The following is a 20,083-nucleotide window of genomic DNA, read 5'->3' as shown; positions in this document are numbered from 1 at the left end:
CCTTTGAGAGCAAATTGGATGCTTATCTTGCTGGGATCCTATGATCCCAGCTGACTTCCTGCCCTTTGGGCAGGGAGCTGGACTCGATGATCTTCTGAGGTCCGTTCCAGCCCTAATATCTATGAAATCTATGAGCTTTATGCTTTTTCAAGCGTTACCTAGTGCAGCACACGTGCGGGTTGGCAGGGTTGTTTGGAGCCCAGGGCAATGCTGTTAACGCACGGAGGACAGCTCTCGTAAGAACAAAAGAACTGCCATTTACTGGGTGAAACCACGGGTCCACGTTTCCCAGTATGCTGTGTCACATGGGCAGAGAGTGGATGCCGAAAGGGAGAGTGAACTGACTATGATCAGAGTTTTTTTTCCCACTGGTTACATTGTACAAGCTTGTTAACATTGTGCAAGCTCTTCAGCTGATCCCTTTTACGCAGTACTTCACAGCCCACGCTGTCCTTCAAGGCACACCTCATGTATGTTCTCTTGTGGGCTCATTCCATGACAGGCAGGTTACAGTAGTGGAGGCAGCTCTGGTTTAAGTATTCGTTATCTAGGATGCTTAAGGAGCACAGTGGCAGGATAGTTAAAGCAGTCTCCCTGCAGCTCCAGAGGTGTGAGTGTGAGCCTTGGTTTGCAGAAGGCAGCCCCCGCTGAGCCAGCTGGTTGGTCTGGGTTACTGGAAGTGACTGGACTCGATGTTAGTCACACATGGCTCCCTCCTATGCTGTTGGCTACAGGAACCAGTTTGCCGTATCAGTTCTAATCCCAGGAGCCATCTAGGTGTAGGAGGACCTTTGACTTGGACTTTTAATCTGGGATGTTTTCGTATCAGGAGGATCATTGCCTCACCACCTAGTAGGCAGCAAGACAGTCCCATGGTACATCACACAACGCTTTCCCACCTTCCTTTCTGGGCTCCTGTAGTTTTGTTTGCCAGTCAGTCTCTCCTGTCTAATTTCCCCCAGCACTGGACTGGGGTAGTGGTTTTGCTTGGTGTGTGAGGGATTGCTTAGCCAAAACTTGGCTAAAATCAAGCTTTATTTCTAGTGAAATTTATTGTTTATATTATGGCATCTGTAAACCCTAATCTGGACCAGTAGCCCTGTTTTGTCTCTTCCTTAAGTGATGGCTTATTTCAAAGACAGCTGTCTTCTGCTTCTGATGACATTGTCCTGGGAAGCCCACTTGACCGTAACAAGGTTTCATCACATTTCCCCCGGTAACGTTTTGAACTGAACAAGCGCTGCAGAATTTATATCTAGATTTTGACTCCTGTCCTGGAAGCCAGAAGCATTTTTTTTTTTTTTTTTGAAGGATAGGCTCTTCATAAGGCAGATATCTGTTCTTGTTAAAAACAAAGCAAGGGAAACTGCCATGGTCAGCTAAAAGTTTATCGCTGATTTCTCATAAAGGCCATTGGTTGTTCACAGTTCATCTCCTCACCTCCGTGGCTGACTAGGATGGCACTTTGGTACATTTGAAACCTTCAGACAAGGGGACTCGAATGCTGACAGTATCCAGCTGTCAAGGGTAGTGCCAGTGAGGCTGCGTCTTCATATGGGTACTTGAAGGCCACGTCCCTTCATGCCTAGGCAGCCAGATAGACTTATTCACACGTGAAAGGTGTAGTAGCACAAGGGCGCTGTGTTCTAGTGCACTCAGCAGAAGATCCCAGTGCTCGAACCCATCTCTTCTAACAGCTCCCTCCATCTTTAGCTGCCCATAGGCTTGGGGCTTCATCACGTGGGTCTTTGGGTCTAGTTTTGGAGACACGTGCATGTGAATTGCCCCACATATAAACAGGACTATTCATGTGTCTGCAGAAGTGGGGCCAAAAAGCAGAAGTAATGCACTGGGAGAAGAGGAAAGGTGAAGGTTGTAACTGTACTACCAGTGTTTCAATTAGTTTTGTGCTTCTCTCCATGGATCCAAGGAGGGTTGGATCATGTACGCATGATGTATTTTACTGAGCAGCAAATACTTCAATAAATCATGTCCCTTTATCTACAGTGACCATTTTCTTACCCCATAGGGTGAAGCTTAGTCCTCTCCCCTCTAACTGATTTAAAACACTTCGCTGGACTTTCATCATTGATCTTCCTCTTATCAGTGGGAGCCATCTCAAAAGCATCTTTGTTTAACATTCATATTGCAGCATAAATCCTATCCCACTGCTCCCTAAATGTGTCAGCAGTGAGCTAGACTCAGAACAGTGGGGAGAAGATGGGGAGGGTTGTGAGTGAAAGAGGAAGAGGAGTAGGTCAGGTTAACTAAAACAGGCATTTTTATATTGTTATAAATATATTTTTAGAGCCCGTGTGTAGGTGTGATGCTGCAGCTGAATAGGTTGAACCCTGAGGATGTTGGAATGGCAAACTTTGCAAAACTGAACTGCCAGTTAGAGAGAATTCAAGAGAGCTGAGTTTCCCTGCGTGGTTTGCCTTCCCCTTTTGCCCTTGTCACTGCCTGGCTTTGGCCCTGATTCAGTAAAGCATGCACCTGTTTTTAGAACCCAAATGGTTCCATTGGAGCCAATGGGACAATGTTAAATGTTCATTTAGAAAAAGGCCCGAGTATCTTGCCATCTGGGGCTTTAATCCATCAGCCTTCCATGGAATATACTCATTGGTAGTTGCACCTTTGTGCAGAAGTAATGACTCCCTGCTGACCAGCAGCTGGATTGGGACGTTTCCCACATAGCAACACTTAGGATCATACAAAAGTGGGGTTGGAAGGGACCTCAGGAGGTCATTTAGTCCAGCCCCCTGCTTAAAGCAGGACCATTCCTGACTTGGTCATCCTAGCCAAGTGTCTGTCCAGCCTATTCTTCCACAACTTTTCTAGGTAACCTGTTTCAATGCTTGATTGGCCTTATGTTCAGAAAGGACCTCAGTCTCTAGCCTCAATTGTCCCTGTTTCAGCTTAAGGCCATTGCTCCTAGTCCTGTCCTGTCCTGTCTGGTCTGCTTACATGACGGCACCTTGAACTTGTGCCCAGTTCATGCTTTCACTGTGGGGGAAAAAAGCATCGTAGCCTAAATTTCTGGTGCTTCTAGTTGTGAAGATGAACTGCACATAAACCCAAGCAGAGCTGTTTTTCTGCATCTATGAGTATGTAGCAGGGGCGGGCACTTATTTTGGGCAGAGGGCACTTACTGAGCCATTGAGGGCTGCATGACAAGCAGCCCAGGGCAGATTAATATTAATTTTCTAAATTTTTTAGGGGCCCTGCGGGCTGGATAGAACGGTCTGACAGGCTGCATCTGGCCTGCGGGCCGCGTTTTGCCCACCCCTGGTATGTAGGTGTAGACACTGACTTCAAGGACCTAGAACTGCTGCTGTTCATCTCTGTGGGGCTTGTTCATTCTGAGCTATCACTAGGAAAACATGACAGTGGGCTGTGGTGTCAAAAATGGGGTCTTCTGTCCTACACAAGGAAGGCCTGAAATGATTTTAACAGGCTTATCTTTCCACCTTGTTTTGTGATACCCAGGTCTTAGACAGACAGACGTCTTCTGTCTGCCTGTCTGTCTGTGTCTCTCTTTGTGACTGAAGAAACTAGGAGGAATATGCCACTATTAATACAAGGAAGTAAAGCCTGGCCAGAGATGTTTTAGTCAGAGTCTCTCTAAACTCTTTGTTCAAAATGCTCAAAGGCAAATAGTGATTTTGATGCTTGTTTTTTGGATAAGGCACTTTAAAAAGTCTGATTTACTGGAAGTGCTGAGTGTCACCTCAGAAAATGAGATCCCTTGAAGATATGTCAAGATGGGCATAGAAACACATGTCCAAAATCCCTGCTTACATTTGAAAGCTTCAGTCTTTAATAGTGTATTGTTCCAGCTGTGTGTCAACCTTTGGTCCCCCCCACTGCCCCTGCAAACATATTATTAAACTAGTACTCATTCTGTGTACAAGACCAGTCTAATCCAGGCCACTCCATTAATTTTTTCCATTTGCTGTATTTTGGGCAGGTGAGGTTTTTCTTCAGAGTGGTTTCTATTGTAGTTTTTTAGTGCATTTAAACTTTTGAGCCCGTTTCTTGGTTATTTGGGTCTTCTGTGGGCTTTATGAGGGCTATAGCAATTTAGGGCTTTATCTGCAGTTACTAATTGCTCTTTGGGGAAAAGGTGTACCTGACCCCCATCCCCTTGCCCTCTCCCCCCCCCGAAAAATCCAAACTGAACCTGAAAATATGGGATTTGACATCTCATTGGAGCAATATAGTACATCATGAACATCAATATAGCCTTCATGAACATCAGAAAGAAGCAAAACCAGAACTGCCAACTGCTTTGTCCCTTTCAGGTCTCATGAAAACACAAGAACTGCCATTTACTGGGTCAGCCCATAAGTCCATCTTGCCCAGTGTCCTGGGTCACGTGGGGGCAGAGATCGGATGCTGAAAGGGAGAGTGAGCTGGGTCTGACCAGGGTTTTTCCCCACTGCTCCTCTCTCACTTGCAGCCTCCAGCATTTAAGGTCTAGGAAGTTCTGATTCAGAGGCTGTACCACTGTCTCCCATGATCAATAGTTGCTGATGCCCCTTTCCTCCAAGCATTTGCCCAATCCCTTTTTGAATCTGGCCAAATTGTCAGCTCCTTTAACTGCTGACTGTCTTAGCAGAAACATGAAAGACAGTAGCCAGAGGCATAACCCTGGGGCTTCCTTACAGTGTAACCCCTTCTGAAGACATAACAGGTCTTTTCTGCTGTTCAAGACTAGTACCAAACAAGGGGGTAAATGTAATGCTGATATTGGTATGTTTTTCCCTGGGACGTGATCAGGCTGTTTTGTACAGCAGTACACCGGGGATGGGGCAGTTTTTGACACAGACCAGATGCCCCTGCTTTGCTCCATGCTTGTGCTGACTCTGGTTTAATCTTAACAGGAGACATTGCAGCCCAAGCAGGAGCGAAGGCGGCTGTCCAGTGCATCCTCAACCGGACAGTGGTCCCCAACTTCTGACTGGGTGGGTAAACCCAGGGTTAGAGGAAATAGATGGCAGAAGAAACTCCTGCTTCCCGAGCGGGGGCATCTCAGCTGTGCTGAGGCAGATGTATCTGGGGGAATTTAAATGGATTTGGGGCCTGATCCCCTGACATCCATGGAGTGTCTCATAGACTTCAGTGAGCTGGGTGCATACCCAGGCTTCTGTATTAGAGCAGAAGATACCTTGAGAAGAGGGAGAGACCCTGGCTGTGACAAGGTCCCTTGTCAGGGCTTCCTTCTGACGTGTTGTTTGTTTTAGTAGGTACACACCCCTTGTCAGAGACTTCTAAAACCAAATACACAGCATGTTGAAAAGTGAAGTACCTTCTTGAATACCAACTAGCCTAATCCACAAAACATGTGCAACCATCTCCACGGGACACTGATTTTTCTTGCTTGGGGGGGAACTTTCACCTGCAGGTGATCTCTTGGAAGTCAAAGCTGCCTCTCCAGACAATCATGCGACTCTTGCAGGTGCTGGTCCCTCAAGTGGAAAAGATCTGCATTGATAAGTAAGTGCACTCAGGAAGAGGCTGAGCTGCACAAAGATGTGTGTGGAGCCCCTCTGACTGGGGGCCAGCTATGGGGGTGGGTGTGAGTAGCTATAGCCTATGATATCATATAGACCCAGGGATTGAGAACCTAAAGCCTGTGGAGTTACTGGATATGGCTTGCCAAGGCAGGGCTTCAGCAGCATTTGGTGGTGGGGGCTTCCCTTGTGCCATGTGGAGCTCCTCTCTGCAGAGTTTGGGTGAAGTGGTTGCAGTGGCTGCAGGTGCTGGCCCACCTCAGCCCTGGGTTAGCACCACCTGCGTCTTCCATAGTCGAGTCCACTGGCCCTTTGCATACGTATATGTGCATGGTGTACATGCTTGTTGGGTTGGGACTTTCTGCTGTAGCCTTTGCCATAGGGGACAGCTGAGGATGCTCATGTTCTCTCGCTTTCTGCAGGGGCCTCACGGATGAATCCGAGATCCTCAAGTTCTTGCAGCATGGCACGCTGGTGGGACTGTTACCTGTCCCTCACCCCATCCTGATCCGCAAATACCAAGCTAACTCGGGCACTGCCATGTGGTTCCGGACCTACATGTGGGGAGTTATTTATCTGAGGTAACCTAGCTAGGTGCAAACAAAGCCCAGCTCTCCCTAACAACAGAGAGGTTTCTGTGGATGTGTTTGCTCTGCAGAGGGCACTGCCATTTCGAGGCTTGTCAGGCATTAGTTACTTTGAGGAGTGGTTCATGTATTCATGTTGCGTCCCTCGTACCAACGTCAGGTTAATGTCAGAGTAATTGCAGATGACAAGTAATCTGGTAGAACCTGCTGCAAGCCCACTTCCTCATCAAGTCCCACCCAAGGAGGCTGTGTGACTTGTTCCAGGTCACATAAGATAATGGTGATTGGGGGCATGGAAACTGGGTCTCCCAGGCTTTGGGCTAGCACCTTCCCTAGGGATATTCTTCATTTATGAAATGGTGGGTGAAATTGTAGCTGCTCTAGGACTTGTCTCTTCCGGTGAGGAGCGCTAGAAAAGGTAGCAACGGGAGATCACAGATGCACCGATAACTTCCTCTCCAAGCAGGAAGCCCCACAGCCTGTGGAGGGAATTGCAACTCTTCTAATGTCTGCCTCTGCTTACAAGAGGCACTACCGGGGATTGGTGTGGAAGGATGTCTCAGCACTTCATAGTTACAGCAGACTCCTCTTTGCAAAACCATCAAAGTCCTGAGGACCCAGTCCTGGAATCCCAGCTGGCGGTTGCGCGTGCCTGACGCATCACTCCATTGTGCAGAAAATAACACAAATGTGTTTCCCTTCCAGGAATGTGGATCCCCCGGTCTGGTATGACACAGATGTGAAGCTCTTTGAAATTCAGCGAGTCTGAGAGCACAGGGAAGAGGCCACTTACCTCTACTAAAGGAAAACACTGGAAACAAGACCTCGCTGTGTGCTGCTTCATTACAGCTATTCTCGCATTTCACAGCCAGCTGCGAGACCAAAAGGACAATCATTTCCATTTCCCTACATATCATTTTAAGCTTTAAGGAGGACCTGTGAGCAGATCCTTATCCCCTTGCTCACTCCTTCCCCCTCCTTTCCTAGCAACCTTGAGTGAGAGATGCCTAAGGACTGTCCCTTGTGTTGTTGCACTAGAAATCAGACCATTCATAGCTCTTCTGTCCTCTCACTCCTGGCTTTGGTTTGGAGACCAATCTGAGCCATATCAGCCACAGCTTAAGAGTTTCTCCGCTTGGTCATGTCCCAGCTAGATTCAGCATATAATCGAAAAGACTCAATAGAAAGAGTTAAACTGAATCATGGAGGGAAACTGCTACTACTGCAGGAGGGGAGTGTTAGACATACAGAGGGGTTTTGCATGGTTCTTTTCCCAAAGAATTGGTTCTAACACCCATCAGGTTGCAGGTCTTCTTGCTGCTGTCTTGCTTCACTCTGTACTTGCTGCTGTCTTGCTTCACTCTGTACAGTTGGGGGGATCTTTTATTTAATGAAAAGGGAATGCTGAAGGAGATCCACTTTGTCCTGGTCTCTATTTTACATCCCTCCTTTCTTCCCCTTCTTTGGAAACTAGTGTTAGGTTCTTGTAGCAGCTGATGCTTCAGTGCAATAACAAGATCTACTCTCCTTCCTTCCCCACCTTGTCGCTGCCTCAGAGATTTGCAGACCAGGAATGTTATTCTGGCTTTGCAGGTGGACTGTTGCAGCGAACAGGGGGGTATATATGTTTTACAGCCCCTTGGAAAGCTGTGTGCAATCATGGAGAATCAGGGCAGAGGCTGGGAGGGCTAGCGTAGGGGAGGCAACAGGAAGCTGAGCCTGACAAGGAGAAAAAATAAATATGTGTTGCCCTTCTTCAGCCTTCTCCAGTTGATTGATGAGCTGGTTTGTTTGGATTTGGAAGGAGCTGTGTCATTATTGGGCAGGCAGGTTGTCACAATGGAGGGCATTTGGAGAAGGGTGAAAGGGGTGGGTTGTCCACTGCTTTTTCAGTGCCAGGCATTGAGGGAGGGTCTTGGGGACATCCCGAGAAGCATGTTGAAGGCATGATTAAAACGGTTGCAACTAGGCAGGAGGGACTCTGGGGTAAAGGTAAGTTCTTCCAGGCACCCGATGGGTTCTGGATTTAAGAAAGCTGGCTTGCTTTGGAGCCCAAGTGCGGTAATGAGGAGCCTGAACTTTGCAGGGTCAATGGAGATCAGCTCCTAGCTCATGAAATGGATTAAGTGCAGGTTGCAGACTGGACTATGTCCTGAGGTCTGAACCAGATCACTGGAAGGGCCTTCCTGCAACTCAACTCTATTTTTGACCACAAAATGAGCAGGAGCCATTTCTGGGCCCCATCCAAATTGTTCCCCATCGTGTAGCCGCCAGGGTTGTGCTCTGTCCAGCGATGATAAGGGTTTGGCATCTGTAATCCAATGAGTCAGGTATAGGTGACTCTGAGTTGACCATTCACACTATCCATAAGTATGGGGGCAGGTGTGTTACAGCAGCTCCCTTGTTCTTCTCCCCTTTCTCCCCACCCATGTGTGAAGACCTGAGTGTTACACAACCAGCTGTATTGCTTTTCTTCTGTAGAGAGGCCTGCTTTCGTACAAGCAGCCTGCTGACCTAGTAGTGAACCCGTCTCCCTGTTTGGGTGCTGAAGGTGGACTAAAGCCCCCTGCCCAATTCAGCCCCCTGAAGTGTAGCCTGGAAGACCATTGAAGAAGAAAGGCTGCATAAGGAAGAGAGCATTTCCTTTCCCCATGCCTCATCCATTTTGCCACCTTTCACCCCCCCCCACCTGTATATAAAGACATTCACAGATTGAACTCTATATTTTGCTTGGAATATTTCCTGTCTTAAGAATGTGATTGGGTGGTGCCCGTGGTGATGGGCCAGCCCCTGATTGTACTGCACTCGCACGTCTCAGCTGGAGAGGGGCTTTATGTCCTAGACACTGGGTTCTCTCCCCACCCCGCCTTCCCTGGTTTTGTGGTATCTTCTATCCCCCCCCCCTTTTGTTTCCTTTGAGTTTCCCTGAAATCTTTCGTTTTTTGGTGTTTTCAGTCTTTGTTCCATGAAAATCGAATTGCACTGTAAACTATTTGCTTACATTCAAAGAGATAAAGATAATCTGAAATATGGCACACGCTTTGACTTTCTCTCCCAGAAACAATTTATGGTCTTGTTTGTGTGACTCCTGGGTTGATTTATGCTGTCCAGGATTCCTTTGTACCAACTGGTTTTCCACCAGACTGTTACTGGAAGACTTGCGTGACCTGTGCATCCTGTTCCTTTGCTGTAGTCGTGCAGGCTATGGACACTTATGCAGATCTGTCTGAGCCCAGGATCTTAAAAGAAAGGGTTAAATGCTGATATAAACATTGAAAACATTCAGCCTTTGTTCTTGGGATCCTGTGTCATGCAAAAAGTATTTTAAACCCTTATGCATCAGGGCATAAACTTTTCTGTTTTTAGCTTCCTCGTTTGACAGGCCATTCCAGAATGAACTATTATAGAGTTTTTTGCAGCTGATGTTGGCCATCGCCAGAGACAGAACAAGGTAGCTAGAGGGACCATTAGTCCACTCTGCTCAGGCAGTTCCTGTGTCCTGCAGCTGATCGACTAGTGGCCTGTTCATCGCTGATCGGACCTGACAGGTGGTTCATAATGTTCCAACAAGAGACTATAACTCAGTAAGCACCAGTGTATATCATGCCTATAGATAGTGTTGATATGTAGATCTCGGGAATCAGAGCTCCCTGATCACTCAGCTCAAGCATAACCTTGGCCATGATGCAGCTGATTAAACAAAGGATCTTTCTCTTCCCCATGCCCATCCCTCGTTGCCCAGCATCTGTTGACAATCACAGAAAAGGTTTGAGTTCTCACTTCACTTGACAAGCCCGGCCTTGGTGAGTTCCTTCTGGTGGATTTCTGGTACAAACTGTGAAATGGGAGTAATAATTAACTACTGGGGCCTGATTTATCCAGTTGTAATTCCTCCTGACAGTTCTTGTTGACATAAGGGTGAGTGTAAAAGTATTCACGAGGCAAAGTCCATGCTCACTTGGTCTTGCTTGCTTTTAATTTCTGATGAAAATTGGGGGGATGGGGGGGGATGGCCATCACTGTACCCCTCTCAGACATCTGTGTGAGGGTTTTGGAGAAGCGGTTTGCAGGCCATAGCTATCTGCGTTCTATCTTCCGCTTGTAGGGAGTTTTGCTTTCGCACAAGGATGCAGCCATGTGAGAGAACGAAGCTCTGATCATAACCCAACAGCCCTTTCAGGTGATTTATATCCCATGGAAGCAACAAACATTAGAGCTATTTGCACTTTATCAACCTTGGTTAAGTCTCATGACAAATTTTGAAAGCAGGAGAAGATGGACTGATTGTAAAATCAGGACCTGCCCTTCAATTTTTATATGATCTTTGGGCTTAGTAAAGGCTGGATTCACTGCCTGCTGAAATAAGGCTTTTCATTAACTTCTCTGGGCTTTGGATAGGGCTCTTTGAGCAGAGAGTAAAATAACAATTGCACTGGCAGACCTGAATGTTCAGCTTAATTTTTTTCTCTTCACCAGTCTTAGTATTTGGGACCCCTCATCTCACAAGGTCCTGCCACTTTTCTGTGTCATTCCCACATACCCTTCTTGTTTTGATCAAAATCTCCTGGGTCTCTGATCAGATCCTGCACTGTATATTTTAATTCGTTATTTGCTTTTGCTCTCAGATTAATGAATGCTACAATGTACCGTGCAAAGCAGCAAGGGAACGGAGAGGCGGGTTCACAGCTGGTCTAGCATTATCTTATTTTAGGGCTATTGAAATGGCACGCATGGTGTGCGCTTCACTTCCACCGAAGGGTAGACTAATTCCAAAACAAGAAATGCACTCAAAAGCCATGCATGAGATCAATCAAGTTCAAACGACCAAAGTAGCACAGTAATTATCATACCTCCCTAGTGCTTTTACCTGAGTATCTCCTTGTGCCTGGAAGAACACTTAATTAAGCTAGATAGATGGGTTATTTGGTATTATTCCCATGGAAAAATACAGGCACTGAGATGTGAAGGGCCTGACTTACTTGCCTAAGGTCACACGCTGAATGTCAGAACCAGGTACAGACTGCAAAGCGCTAACCACTGCACCATATTCCCTGAATGCTACTATAACAGTTATCCTTTCACAGACCCATATAGAAAGTGAGCATTTTTTGTTCCTTTAGTGCTTGATTCTGGGGCATGTGTTTCAGGTACTACTACGTCCTCTTCCTGAGAAAGCTAGTATGTCTCGCGACGAGAGAGCTGGCATGCCGGTGAGCATCAATGGGTAGAGCTGGTTCTAGAGATGCTGTGGAGCGCAGGCCTGTCCCTCTGTCTGCTTATCTTGATGCTGCTCTTATGTTCTCTCCTTCAAAGGGGTCAGATGAAATGATTAAAGTCCCATTACTTTACAGCATCCACTATATGTTCTCATTCTCATTCCTGTTATGCTAATGCTAGCTTGTGTCCCAGGAATAGCGAGAGAGCGGCTTAAATTTTGTTCTCTTGTGGAGAAACCTGGTACCGGCATGTTTGAAAACCACAAGATATGGTTCCCTTGCCTCTGCAACTCCTAAGAAAATAGTGCTCAGAGGAGCCAAAGTAGAAGCTGAAAATAAAAAAGAGCTGGAAGCCTTCTGTAGCTCTGTTCCCACTGGACTCCTCTGGTTGTGGCTACAGTCCTCTTCCACCACTGGACAAGGGGGGTCTGGGCCCAGTTCAGGCTGACACGTAGACCTCGAGGAGTCCCCCAACTGAGTGCATTCGGTAGAACACACCCAGGGGTAGCCCAAAGTTCACGATGGCAAACCAGGTGGAGTAACCATAAAATGACTTCTCCAATCCGTTCTCAAACACAGGGTGTGCCCCGAACGTGGGCATGATCCAGAGCTAGAATGGTATTTAAAAAGAAAAGAGGTCAAATGTGGTTAAGTCATCACGCAGGTCCATCAAAGCCAGTTTCTGACACTGGGTGTGCTCAGAAAGCTTTGGTGCTGATGGATGTATAGCTCTGAGGGATCACAAAGCGACTCTGAGTGATGAAGCCCTCTCCCTAATACCGAGTAGCCCTAGACAGAGGGGATACATCCATCCACCCTTATCTGGCTGCATTATTTAATAAGCAAGGTTCTGTCTCTACTCCAGCCATGGACTCGAGTCACAATGTAGTTATCCTACAGCCTGGTTGAGTTTTTATGGAGCCACTCAAGTTTTAACTATGCTTTCAAGCTTGGGGGTGGGGGACATGCCTGAGCCAAGTTTTGTGGTCTGAGCTGAGGCTCAGGTAACAGTTCTGTAATAATAGGACACAGCTTTGATTGCAGACAAGTCCTACTACAACAGATTGGTTTAAAAGGACCTACTACCATCTCCTGTACCTTCCTGTTACATAATGAATTCCCTAGATTTAATCAGGCATCTAATACTTTCTGATATGCTTAAAATGATGGCACTTGAGGTTTTAGTTGCTTTTGTGAAAAATGTCCATTTCTTCCCCCTGGAAAATATCCCTGTCCTCCTCCAACCTCCAGAAAATCCAGCCAAACTGGACTTTCCCCCCCACCTCCTCAGTTGCTCTAATAAAAGATATCACATTTACTCAAAGAACCTTGCCTGCCAGCCAAATTGGGGCCATTAGCTTACAAAAGATATTTTAAGATTACGGAAGAGGGATGTTAACAGGAATGCCAAGTCCATTATAGCCCTGATGTGTAAGAGTTTTATCTAGCTGGACTAGAAAATGTTGATTGAGTTCCTCTGGAAGGATGATTTAAAGGAAAGAGAAGAAGTGTGTGTCTGCATATAAATGTGTTTTTGTGCGTGTGTGTCATTTAATGTATGGCTCGGTCAAAACTGTCTGCATACTCTTCATTCCAAGGCTTGACATGTACAGCAGGCAACTTCAAAGATACTTACTATAATGTTGCACAAGATCAAGAAGAAGGAGATCTCTTTCAGCGCTTTCCTCTTCCAGTTCAAGTCATTGTAGGTCTGGATGTAGGCCTGTGACAGCTTCCTGATCTCCTGCCTTATCTCTAGGGGAAAATCTTTTTTGGGGTCGCAGTCTCCATGACTCTCTTGTTCTTTTGCTTTGGCTTCTTTGTTGGCAGTAGATGGTGTGGGCTGTTGGCTGCTGTTTGATGTAGTTCCCTCTTCGCTGTGGGAACATGAGTCTTGTTTGTGGGCCCTGGCGTGGCCAGCATCAGTGTTTGCCACCCATGGCTGCCGGTGAATCCCCTCGATAATGAAGATGTTCTGGGTGATGTGCTGGATGATGAGAATGACAGAGTAGGCCAGGATGAGGCTGTTCAGCAGGTCCTGGGGGTTGGTGGCCACAATGGCTACAATGGAGAAGTAAGACATCCCAATCTGACCCAGGGCTGCTCCCATGAGCAGGATCACATCAAGGCTTCGGGTTGGGTTTTTCAGCGTGTCCAGCTCCCTGGCTTCCAAGCTGTGGATGATGGTCCCAACTAAGGCACCCACAGACATCATAGGCAGAAGCACTACATAGTAGGAGTAATACATCAGGAAGACCCCGCGGTTAGCTGCAGACCCAGTAGCTTGGATCTGATATACTACAAAGACACAGATCCCGATGATGACTGCAGCAGTGCCCAGCAGTGGCCCAAAAATGACCCCTCGGAGCTTGAACTTGGGCTTGATGTGAGGAGTGTGGTGATGGCTTATGCGCCGGCCAACGTTCTTCCACATGACGTACAGCATGGTGCAACAGATGAGGCAGTACTCGGTGTTGAAGGGGTACAGCAGGATGTAGCCTCTCTGGAAGATCTCGCAGGCTGTTGTGTTTGGGCAAACGCATGAAATAGTCTCATTGCCTGCAGTAAGAAACAAGGGAAGGGGATGTTGGTGAGGCATGAGCACCCAGGAAATGTCTTACTTGTTTTGTGGGTGCTTGCAGGGAGGTTCTGCCCCTGGAAATGTAATGCCTGGCATACATCCAAGTGAATGGCACTGAGCCTTCAAGATGGTAGAGCCTTAAGAATGAGCATATGTAGCACTCGACATGTGCTGAGCACCATGCAAACACTAACTATTCTTAATCCTTTGAATCCACCCAGTCATGTGGGTAATTACTAGTTTCCCAGTTTGTACAAGGTGACGACCGAGTCACTTCTCCATGGAAACCCAGTGTGTCATTGGGAAAGCCAGGATGAGCACTCATCCTCCTTCCCAGATTGATCTACTAACCTTTGTTCAGTGTTCGCACATACGAGGACACTAAGCCCCTCGGGTATAGAGCTGAAATTTCTAACTTGGACTATGAGGCTCCTCCTGTTGCTTGGCTGTAGGCAGTTTCTCCCATGCCCTGATGAGTTAATTGAGTAGGGAAATGAAGCCTTCTACTCAGATGCAGATGGGGATCTCACTTTCTCTCTCTGGAAGGAGAGGCAGGAGTTGGACTCTAATCAACTGTGCATACCCTTTGTATGTGTTCGAATCTCCCAGGACTGCTCTTGATCCCTAAAGTTCATCAGCTAAGTAGTTCTCCAGGTAAATGGACATGTTTTAAACTACCCATCAGCTAAAGCATGGCTCATTCAACAAACCTAAGTCTTGAAAGCCTGTCTTCATCTGCAGCTAAACCAGGAAAATAGGAAAATGGAGATGTCTGCATTGTGTGCATTTAAGGGGATTTCCAGTGGGGCTGGTTGAGATAACTGAATCCTTGGGGCCAAGGACTAGTGCTGACTCCACATTTTGCCCATCCTACCTGTCTACCTGTTGCTATTAAGAAGGAGTGAAGAATGGGCCATGCCTGCAAATCTCTGCTGCCGGCTTTGAGTTTGTGAGTCAATCTCCTTGTGGAGGGAGTCATTGGTCACTGCTAAGAGCCAGAGGAGGAGATTCGTGGCGATGGTCAGCATCAGCCCACACCTGTGAAAAGAGACAAGCACCTTTAACATGTGTCCAGTCATCATGAGTATACAATGGGCCTCCCTTGGCTTCTCCTTGCTTTGCACAGATATGCTGTCCAGGCTGCATAGAGCTCTTGGACTTGCATTTACCCATGTGTTGCGTGCACAGGTTTGCACCCACAAGTACTGCTACATGCTTTTCTGCCTTGGCTTTAGCACAGATTCCCACTTGCAGTTAACTTGCCACCAAACTCCACAACTAGTAGCAAGTCCTACAACAGGAATGGCTAGCGGTTGGGAAAAAGCAACAAGCCCTTTCAGGCTTGTGGCTGCCCCAGGGACACCAGGATGGCCAGAAAAAGTTGGCTGGTCCCATGTAGATGCAATAAGAACAGGAAAGTTCAGATCAAAGCTTGGTGCTTCAGCCTTCATGTGCAGTAAGAAGATTCCTGAGTTGGAATTCATGCCGTTTTTTCACTCTTTAAATATTAACCCCCCCGGCCAGTGAACATGCCAATAATCCTTTTGATTTCTCCCACCTCTGCTGGAATGGATGTTTGTTCCAATGTATAAGTCTCTTTATTTTTTCTCAATATATGAGGGTTAATCTTTTCTACTGTAATCTGCAATCTTCTGTCCATCCTGAGCAGACCATTATACTTCACTGAGGAAACTCCAGTGAACCACAGGCAGGGTTATGTTCAAATAGGCTGGGGCTAAACAGCTTTGGAGGCCGTAGGAGAAGATGGCTTGGAAGGAAAATCCCAATTAAGGCCCACTAGAAAGAGGGAAGAGCAACACAAGGGTCTGATTTGCTTTCAAATATATCACCCCTCTCACTTTACAAAAACAAAGTTCTTTAAAGTTGCAATGCAGAGTACAAAGAGTCTGAGTAAGTCTGTTGAAGAAAGGTCTGGTAGGGACAGAAAGGATGGCAACCAGTGTGATACAAGGGTGTTTAAAAAAAGGAGAGGGTGGGAAGAAAGCCCCTCCGTTCTCTGTTCGTACCTGGTGAGGTTGTGCTGGACTTGGATACAGTCCTTGGAGTGGTGCCATAACAGGTAAGTCTGAAATCAATAGATACAGTAACGTTAACCTAAGCCTGTTAAGTGTGGAGGGGAAGGCATGTGACCGTGCGTGCATAGGTTCAGGAGTGTCTGCATGTGAGTTGTGTGGGTACATGCACAGCTCTAATTCTGAGAAAGGGGCATTTGCAACCACATTTCCTTGAGAGCGGTCGGAGAGAGGCTATTTCTGTGAGAGAGGATGAGGTGCATTTTCTCAAATAGTTTTAGGTCAGAAATGACAGAATTTCTGGTTGCAAACTGTGCTTAAGTCATGTAAGCATGCAACTGAGTTTGTTCTTGGGGTCTGGTTATTGCCGGCAGAGACAGAGGCCTGATTTTTGGAAAAGAGACTGGTGTAATGACCAGTAGCATGACTAAGGGTGGGCGAGTGGGGCAATAGCCCTGGGTGATGAGTCTTACCATGGTTAGATATTAGGAAAAACTTCCTCACTAGGAGGGTAGTAAAGCACTGGAGCAGGTTACCCAGAGAGGTGGTGGAAGCTCCAGCCTTGGAGGTTTTTAAGATCCGGCTAGACGAAGCCCTGGCTGCGATGATCTAGTTGGGGATGGTCCAGCTTTGAGCTGGGGACTGGACTAGATCTCATGAGGTCCCTTCCAACCTGAATTTTCCATGATTAGAGGAGACCGCCACTGCCCAGGACACAAAGCTCCTTACGCCTCTGGTAAAGGCAGTTGCCTGGGCCTTGAGGTTAATACCCCAGATTCCCACTTATTCCCGTCTTTCCTTTCTGACACGCTGAACAAGGCTGGGGCATGTCCTTGAAATCCCAGGGCAGGTTTAAGAATCCTTGGGGGCTCTTTCCTTTATGGGATCAGCTGCACAGTGGGTCAACGCGCAGGCAAGGTTTCACAAGGTAATCACACTACCCTTCCTCAGGCCTCTCAGCCTTATTTTTTCAAAGTAACCATTTCCTTTTCCTTTTATTTCTTTGAGCCTGGTTTGTGCCAGACATTTCAGCAATGCACAGTAGAGCCTCATTATAATAGCAAGGGCCAAGAATCCCAATAGATAAGACCAATTTTTCCATTGTGATGCTGCAAGTAATGGACGTAACCCTCTTAGGGTGAACGCCCTCCTTTGATCGACTTTTCTCCTGGTCCCGTGGGGCTCCCTTCAATGAAGTTAGGATTTAAACCAACCAGTGTTGCTTGTTAATAAGAATTACCTACATGCATCCTAACTCCAGCTTCCCTTGTAGCCCCACCACCCATCCATGCAGTAGAACAAATGACTTGGATACTGGAGAAGACCACGCTCAGTACCTGGAGGGTGAGGAAGAGGATGTCTATGCATGGGAACAGGATCTCGAGGTAGGATTTGCACTGTATGTGGCTGATGATGTAACCGATGTGAAACACGTTCAGGAGAAGGCTGAAGGCTCCGAACATCACTAGAGACACTGTCCAAACAGCACAAATCATGAGCAAGCAAACGAGTGAAGACCCGGCCCTGGCAAAAGGGTTTGCAGACACCACCCAAACCTTTCGTTTCGTATATAGTTTCATAGATTTCATACACATTAGGGCTGGAAGGGACCTTGTAAGATCATTGGGTCCAGCCCCCTGCCCTAGGTCAAAGGATCCCAGCAAGATAAAAGTCCAAATGGTTCTTGAAAGTCTCCAGAGTAGGTGCTTGTTCTCGTGCTTGGTGTGCCTGAAAAAGGACAGGTGGCTTGGCACTTCAGGGATGGGCCAGATGTCCGAGTTTGGATTTGGATAATCCCAGATCTGGGAACATTTGGAAAGCTCCTGACTGTTTGGAAGGGAGGGGACAATGAATTATGCCCTTTTTGCCACACTCAAATGATCAACACAACGTGGGTCTTTCTAGTGCAGCTCCTTGAACGGTGCTGCTGCGTTCACTTCTTACCAGGGGAGTGGGGCATGTGTGTGGGTGCGTGTGAGCGTGTTCACGCGTGTGTCTGTGGAGGGCAGGGCAAGGTGAAATTCCAGCTCATGGTTTGCTCTGAAAACAGTGGCAGCGATGAACTGTGAGGGGTGATTGCTGCCATCTTGTCCTGTTAGCTTTTTCTGGGACTGGATTTGTCAAAGCTATTTAGGCAGATAGGTGCAAAGTGGGATTTTCAGGAGCCTCCAAGGCGGTAGAGGATCCAGGAATGGGGAAGAGCTGTATCCCCCGCCCCACTTGGACTGTCACATTTGCAAAGTGAGCTCTGAGATTACCGGCTGATCAGGGCCCCTGCTTTTGCCTTGTTCTGAAGCCCGGGGGGTGACCACTGCTGCTGTTTGCCCTTCCCTTTCCTCCCTCCCTGCTGGATTCGGTATCAGGGGAAAGGAGGGGGTTGAGCAGCAGCAGTGCAAACCCCTTCAGAGCAGGGCAAAAGCAGCCAGACCCCGTGTTAAGAGCGCCTCTGTAGCACAACCAAAGGGGAGGAGAGTGCAACAGTTTTATAGCACCCCCTCTAGATCTGCCCCTGCCCCAAGCAATCCATAGGAACTAGGGGACAAACCTGTGTAGGTGGCTCTGAAAACCTCCCTGCCTGCACTTTTAAGTCCCCAAATCCCTTTGACCTACCAGGTCCTCTGTTCTTTGTGTTCCTAATGACAACTTCCTAATAAACCAGGGGCAGAGCAACGTAGGGGTGTCACTTCATGACTTAACAAGGGCTGGGCGGAGATTTTGCGGGGAAAGGCTGGATGCTGCAGGGAGGTGACTCAATGGGCAAAAATCTTCCCTTGGAAGACAGGACTAGGTCGAGGGCAGCACCCGTGTAACTGCCAATGGAGAATCCCCAGCACACTCTCTGTCTTCAAGAGGCAGGGGGACGTCTTGGCAGCAGGGATGGTTGCCAGTCAGAGCAGCTCCATCCTGCTGGCCTATATTCCCACCCAGAGATCTAGCTGGGGGCAGGAGTGGTGGTCTCCTCTGCTCATGGCTGCCCAGGAACACCAGCCCTTGCCTTGCTTTGTCATGGTTTGTTGCATGATGGCACTGAAGCCTTGCAACATCCTTGTAAGAGAGGCACTGGGTGTTTCCACAGCCATTGACAGGGAAGATAAGACATGGAGGACATGAAGAGCAGTGTCCAAGGTCACTACAGGGGCTCACTGTCTATAGCCACTAGCCAATGCTTCCCATGGCATTGCTATGCCAGCGGTGGCAGCCTCTTGGTGGTGGGGGGAATGCCTCCTTACAGGCAAAGTGCTCTGGGTTTGAAGCAGCTGAGGGCCAAGCTTTTTTTGCTAGGCATGCCACCAATTAGCCCCACACCCTCCCCAAGTGCCACTTGGATCCCTTTCCCTTACCTGATCTGCTGCTCAGTTTTCTGCTCCCTGCCCTATCTGTCACTGTCCTGCCTGTCCCCTTCCCAGTCTGCTGTGTGCCATTGCCCATGCCAGCCGTGGCTTGCATGCTACACGTTGGCCAACCTGACCGAAAGGCAAGAGCTACAGACGCACTTACCCTGCACCCAGACTGGCCCGGCGTGGATGTCCCTGTACAGCACCGCATGGGGCTTTCTGGTGGTGCCCAGCAGATAGTACATTACCCAGCACAGAGATAGGACTTTGAGGATGCAGAGGAAGATCCAGACGTCCCCCAGGGTAATGGTCACCCTATTGAAAATCATGCTGCTCAGGAAGGCGCTGCCCAGGAACACCACGTTCATGGCCAGCAGCCCTGAGAAGAGCTGTCCGGCTTTCTGGGCCTGCCTGTCCCTCTGCAGCAGGGAGGAGCAGTGTCTGTGCAGCCAAGACTTCTCGTAGTGGATCTTGGAGGCTTCTGAGTATGTTGAGGCCGATTCCTCACCCTCCATGGCTGGAGGGGGGTGCCTCGGTCCTGCAGCTTCTTCACCAGCCATGTCCCAGCAGCTGTGGCAACTTTGCATGGAAGGAGCTTGCTTGGGATCACCCTGTGCCTTTAAAGAAAGGAAGGGCAATCAGAGCACAGGTGTAGGGAGAAAGTTGTATCTCTACTGCTGAGCCTTTGCCACTTGGTCACACACTGGAGATAAACTGCCTGGGAGATGAGTCTGGTCTCAGCTCAGCTCCTGGTTTCATCTACTCCAAATGTCCTGCAGGAGCCGCTCGGAGCACAAGAAAAAGCCAAGTGGCCA

At 47.9% G+C, this 20,083-nt stretch overlaps 2 protein-coding genes across 5 annotated transcripts in view; one reads left to right on the top strand and one right to left on the bottom strand.

The window, feature by feature from the left end:
• The window catches only part of HID1 (HID1 domain containing), a 42,046-nt gene extending 34,708 nt beyond the window's left edge, over window positions 1–7,338 (top strand). For all 4 annotated transcript variants that reach the window (XM_019542520.1, XM_019542521.1, XM_019542522.1 and 1 more), the window contains 4 exons: window positions 4,887–4,967; window positions 5,408–5,499; window positions 5,939–6,097; window positions 6,809–7,338. In XM_019542520.1, coding sequence (XP_019398065.1) covers window positions 4,887–4,967; window positions 5,408–5,499; window positions 5,939–6,097; window positions 6,809–6,872 — 396 coding nt within the window. In that variant the 3' untranslated portion in view covers window positions 6,873–7,338. The remainder of the gene's footprint in view (window positions 1–4,886; window positions 4,968–5,407; window positions 5,500–5,938; window positions 6,098–6,808) is intronic.
• A 4,420-nt stretch (window positions 7,339–11,758) lies between these two features.
• OTOP3 (otopetrin 3) lies at window positions 11,759–19,783 on the bottom strand. Its single transcript, XM_019542809.1, has 7 exons — window positions 19,432–19,783; window positions 17,271–17,407; window positions 15,928–15,986; window positions 14,820–14,938; window positions 13,256–13,878; window positions 12,956–13,162; window positions 11,759–11,929 (listed from the first exon to the last, which is right to left on the bottom strand). The coding sequence occupies exons 1-7, from the start codon at window positions 19,781–19,783 to the stop codon at window positions 11,759–11,761; spliced, it is 1,668 nt and encodes a 555-aa protein (XP_019398354.1).
• Window positions 19,784–20,083: the final 300 nt, after the last annotated feature.

The sequence above is a fragment of the Crocodylus porosus genome, unplaced genomic scaffold (genome assembly GCF_001723895.1).
Source record: "Crocodylus porosus isolate Cpor-Errol unplaced genomic scaffold, CroPor_comp1, whole genome shotgun sequence".
Classification (NCBI taxonomy): Eukaryota; Metazoa; Chordata; order Crocodylia; family Crocodylidae; genus Crocodylus; species Crocodylus porosus.
This window is presented reverse-complemented; position numbering and strand designations above follow the sequence as displayed.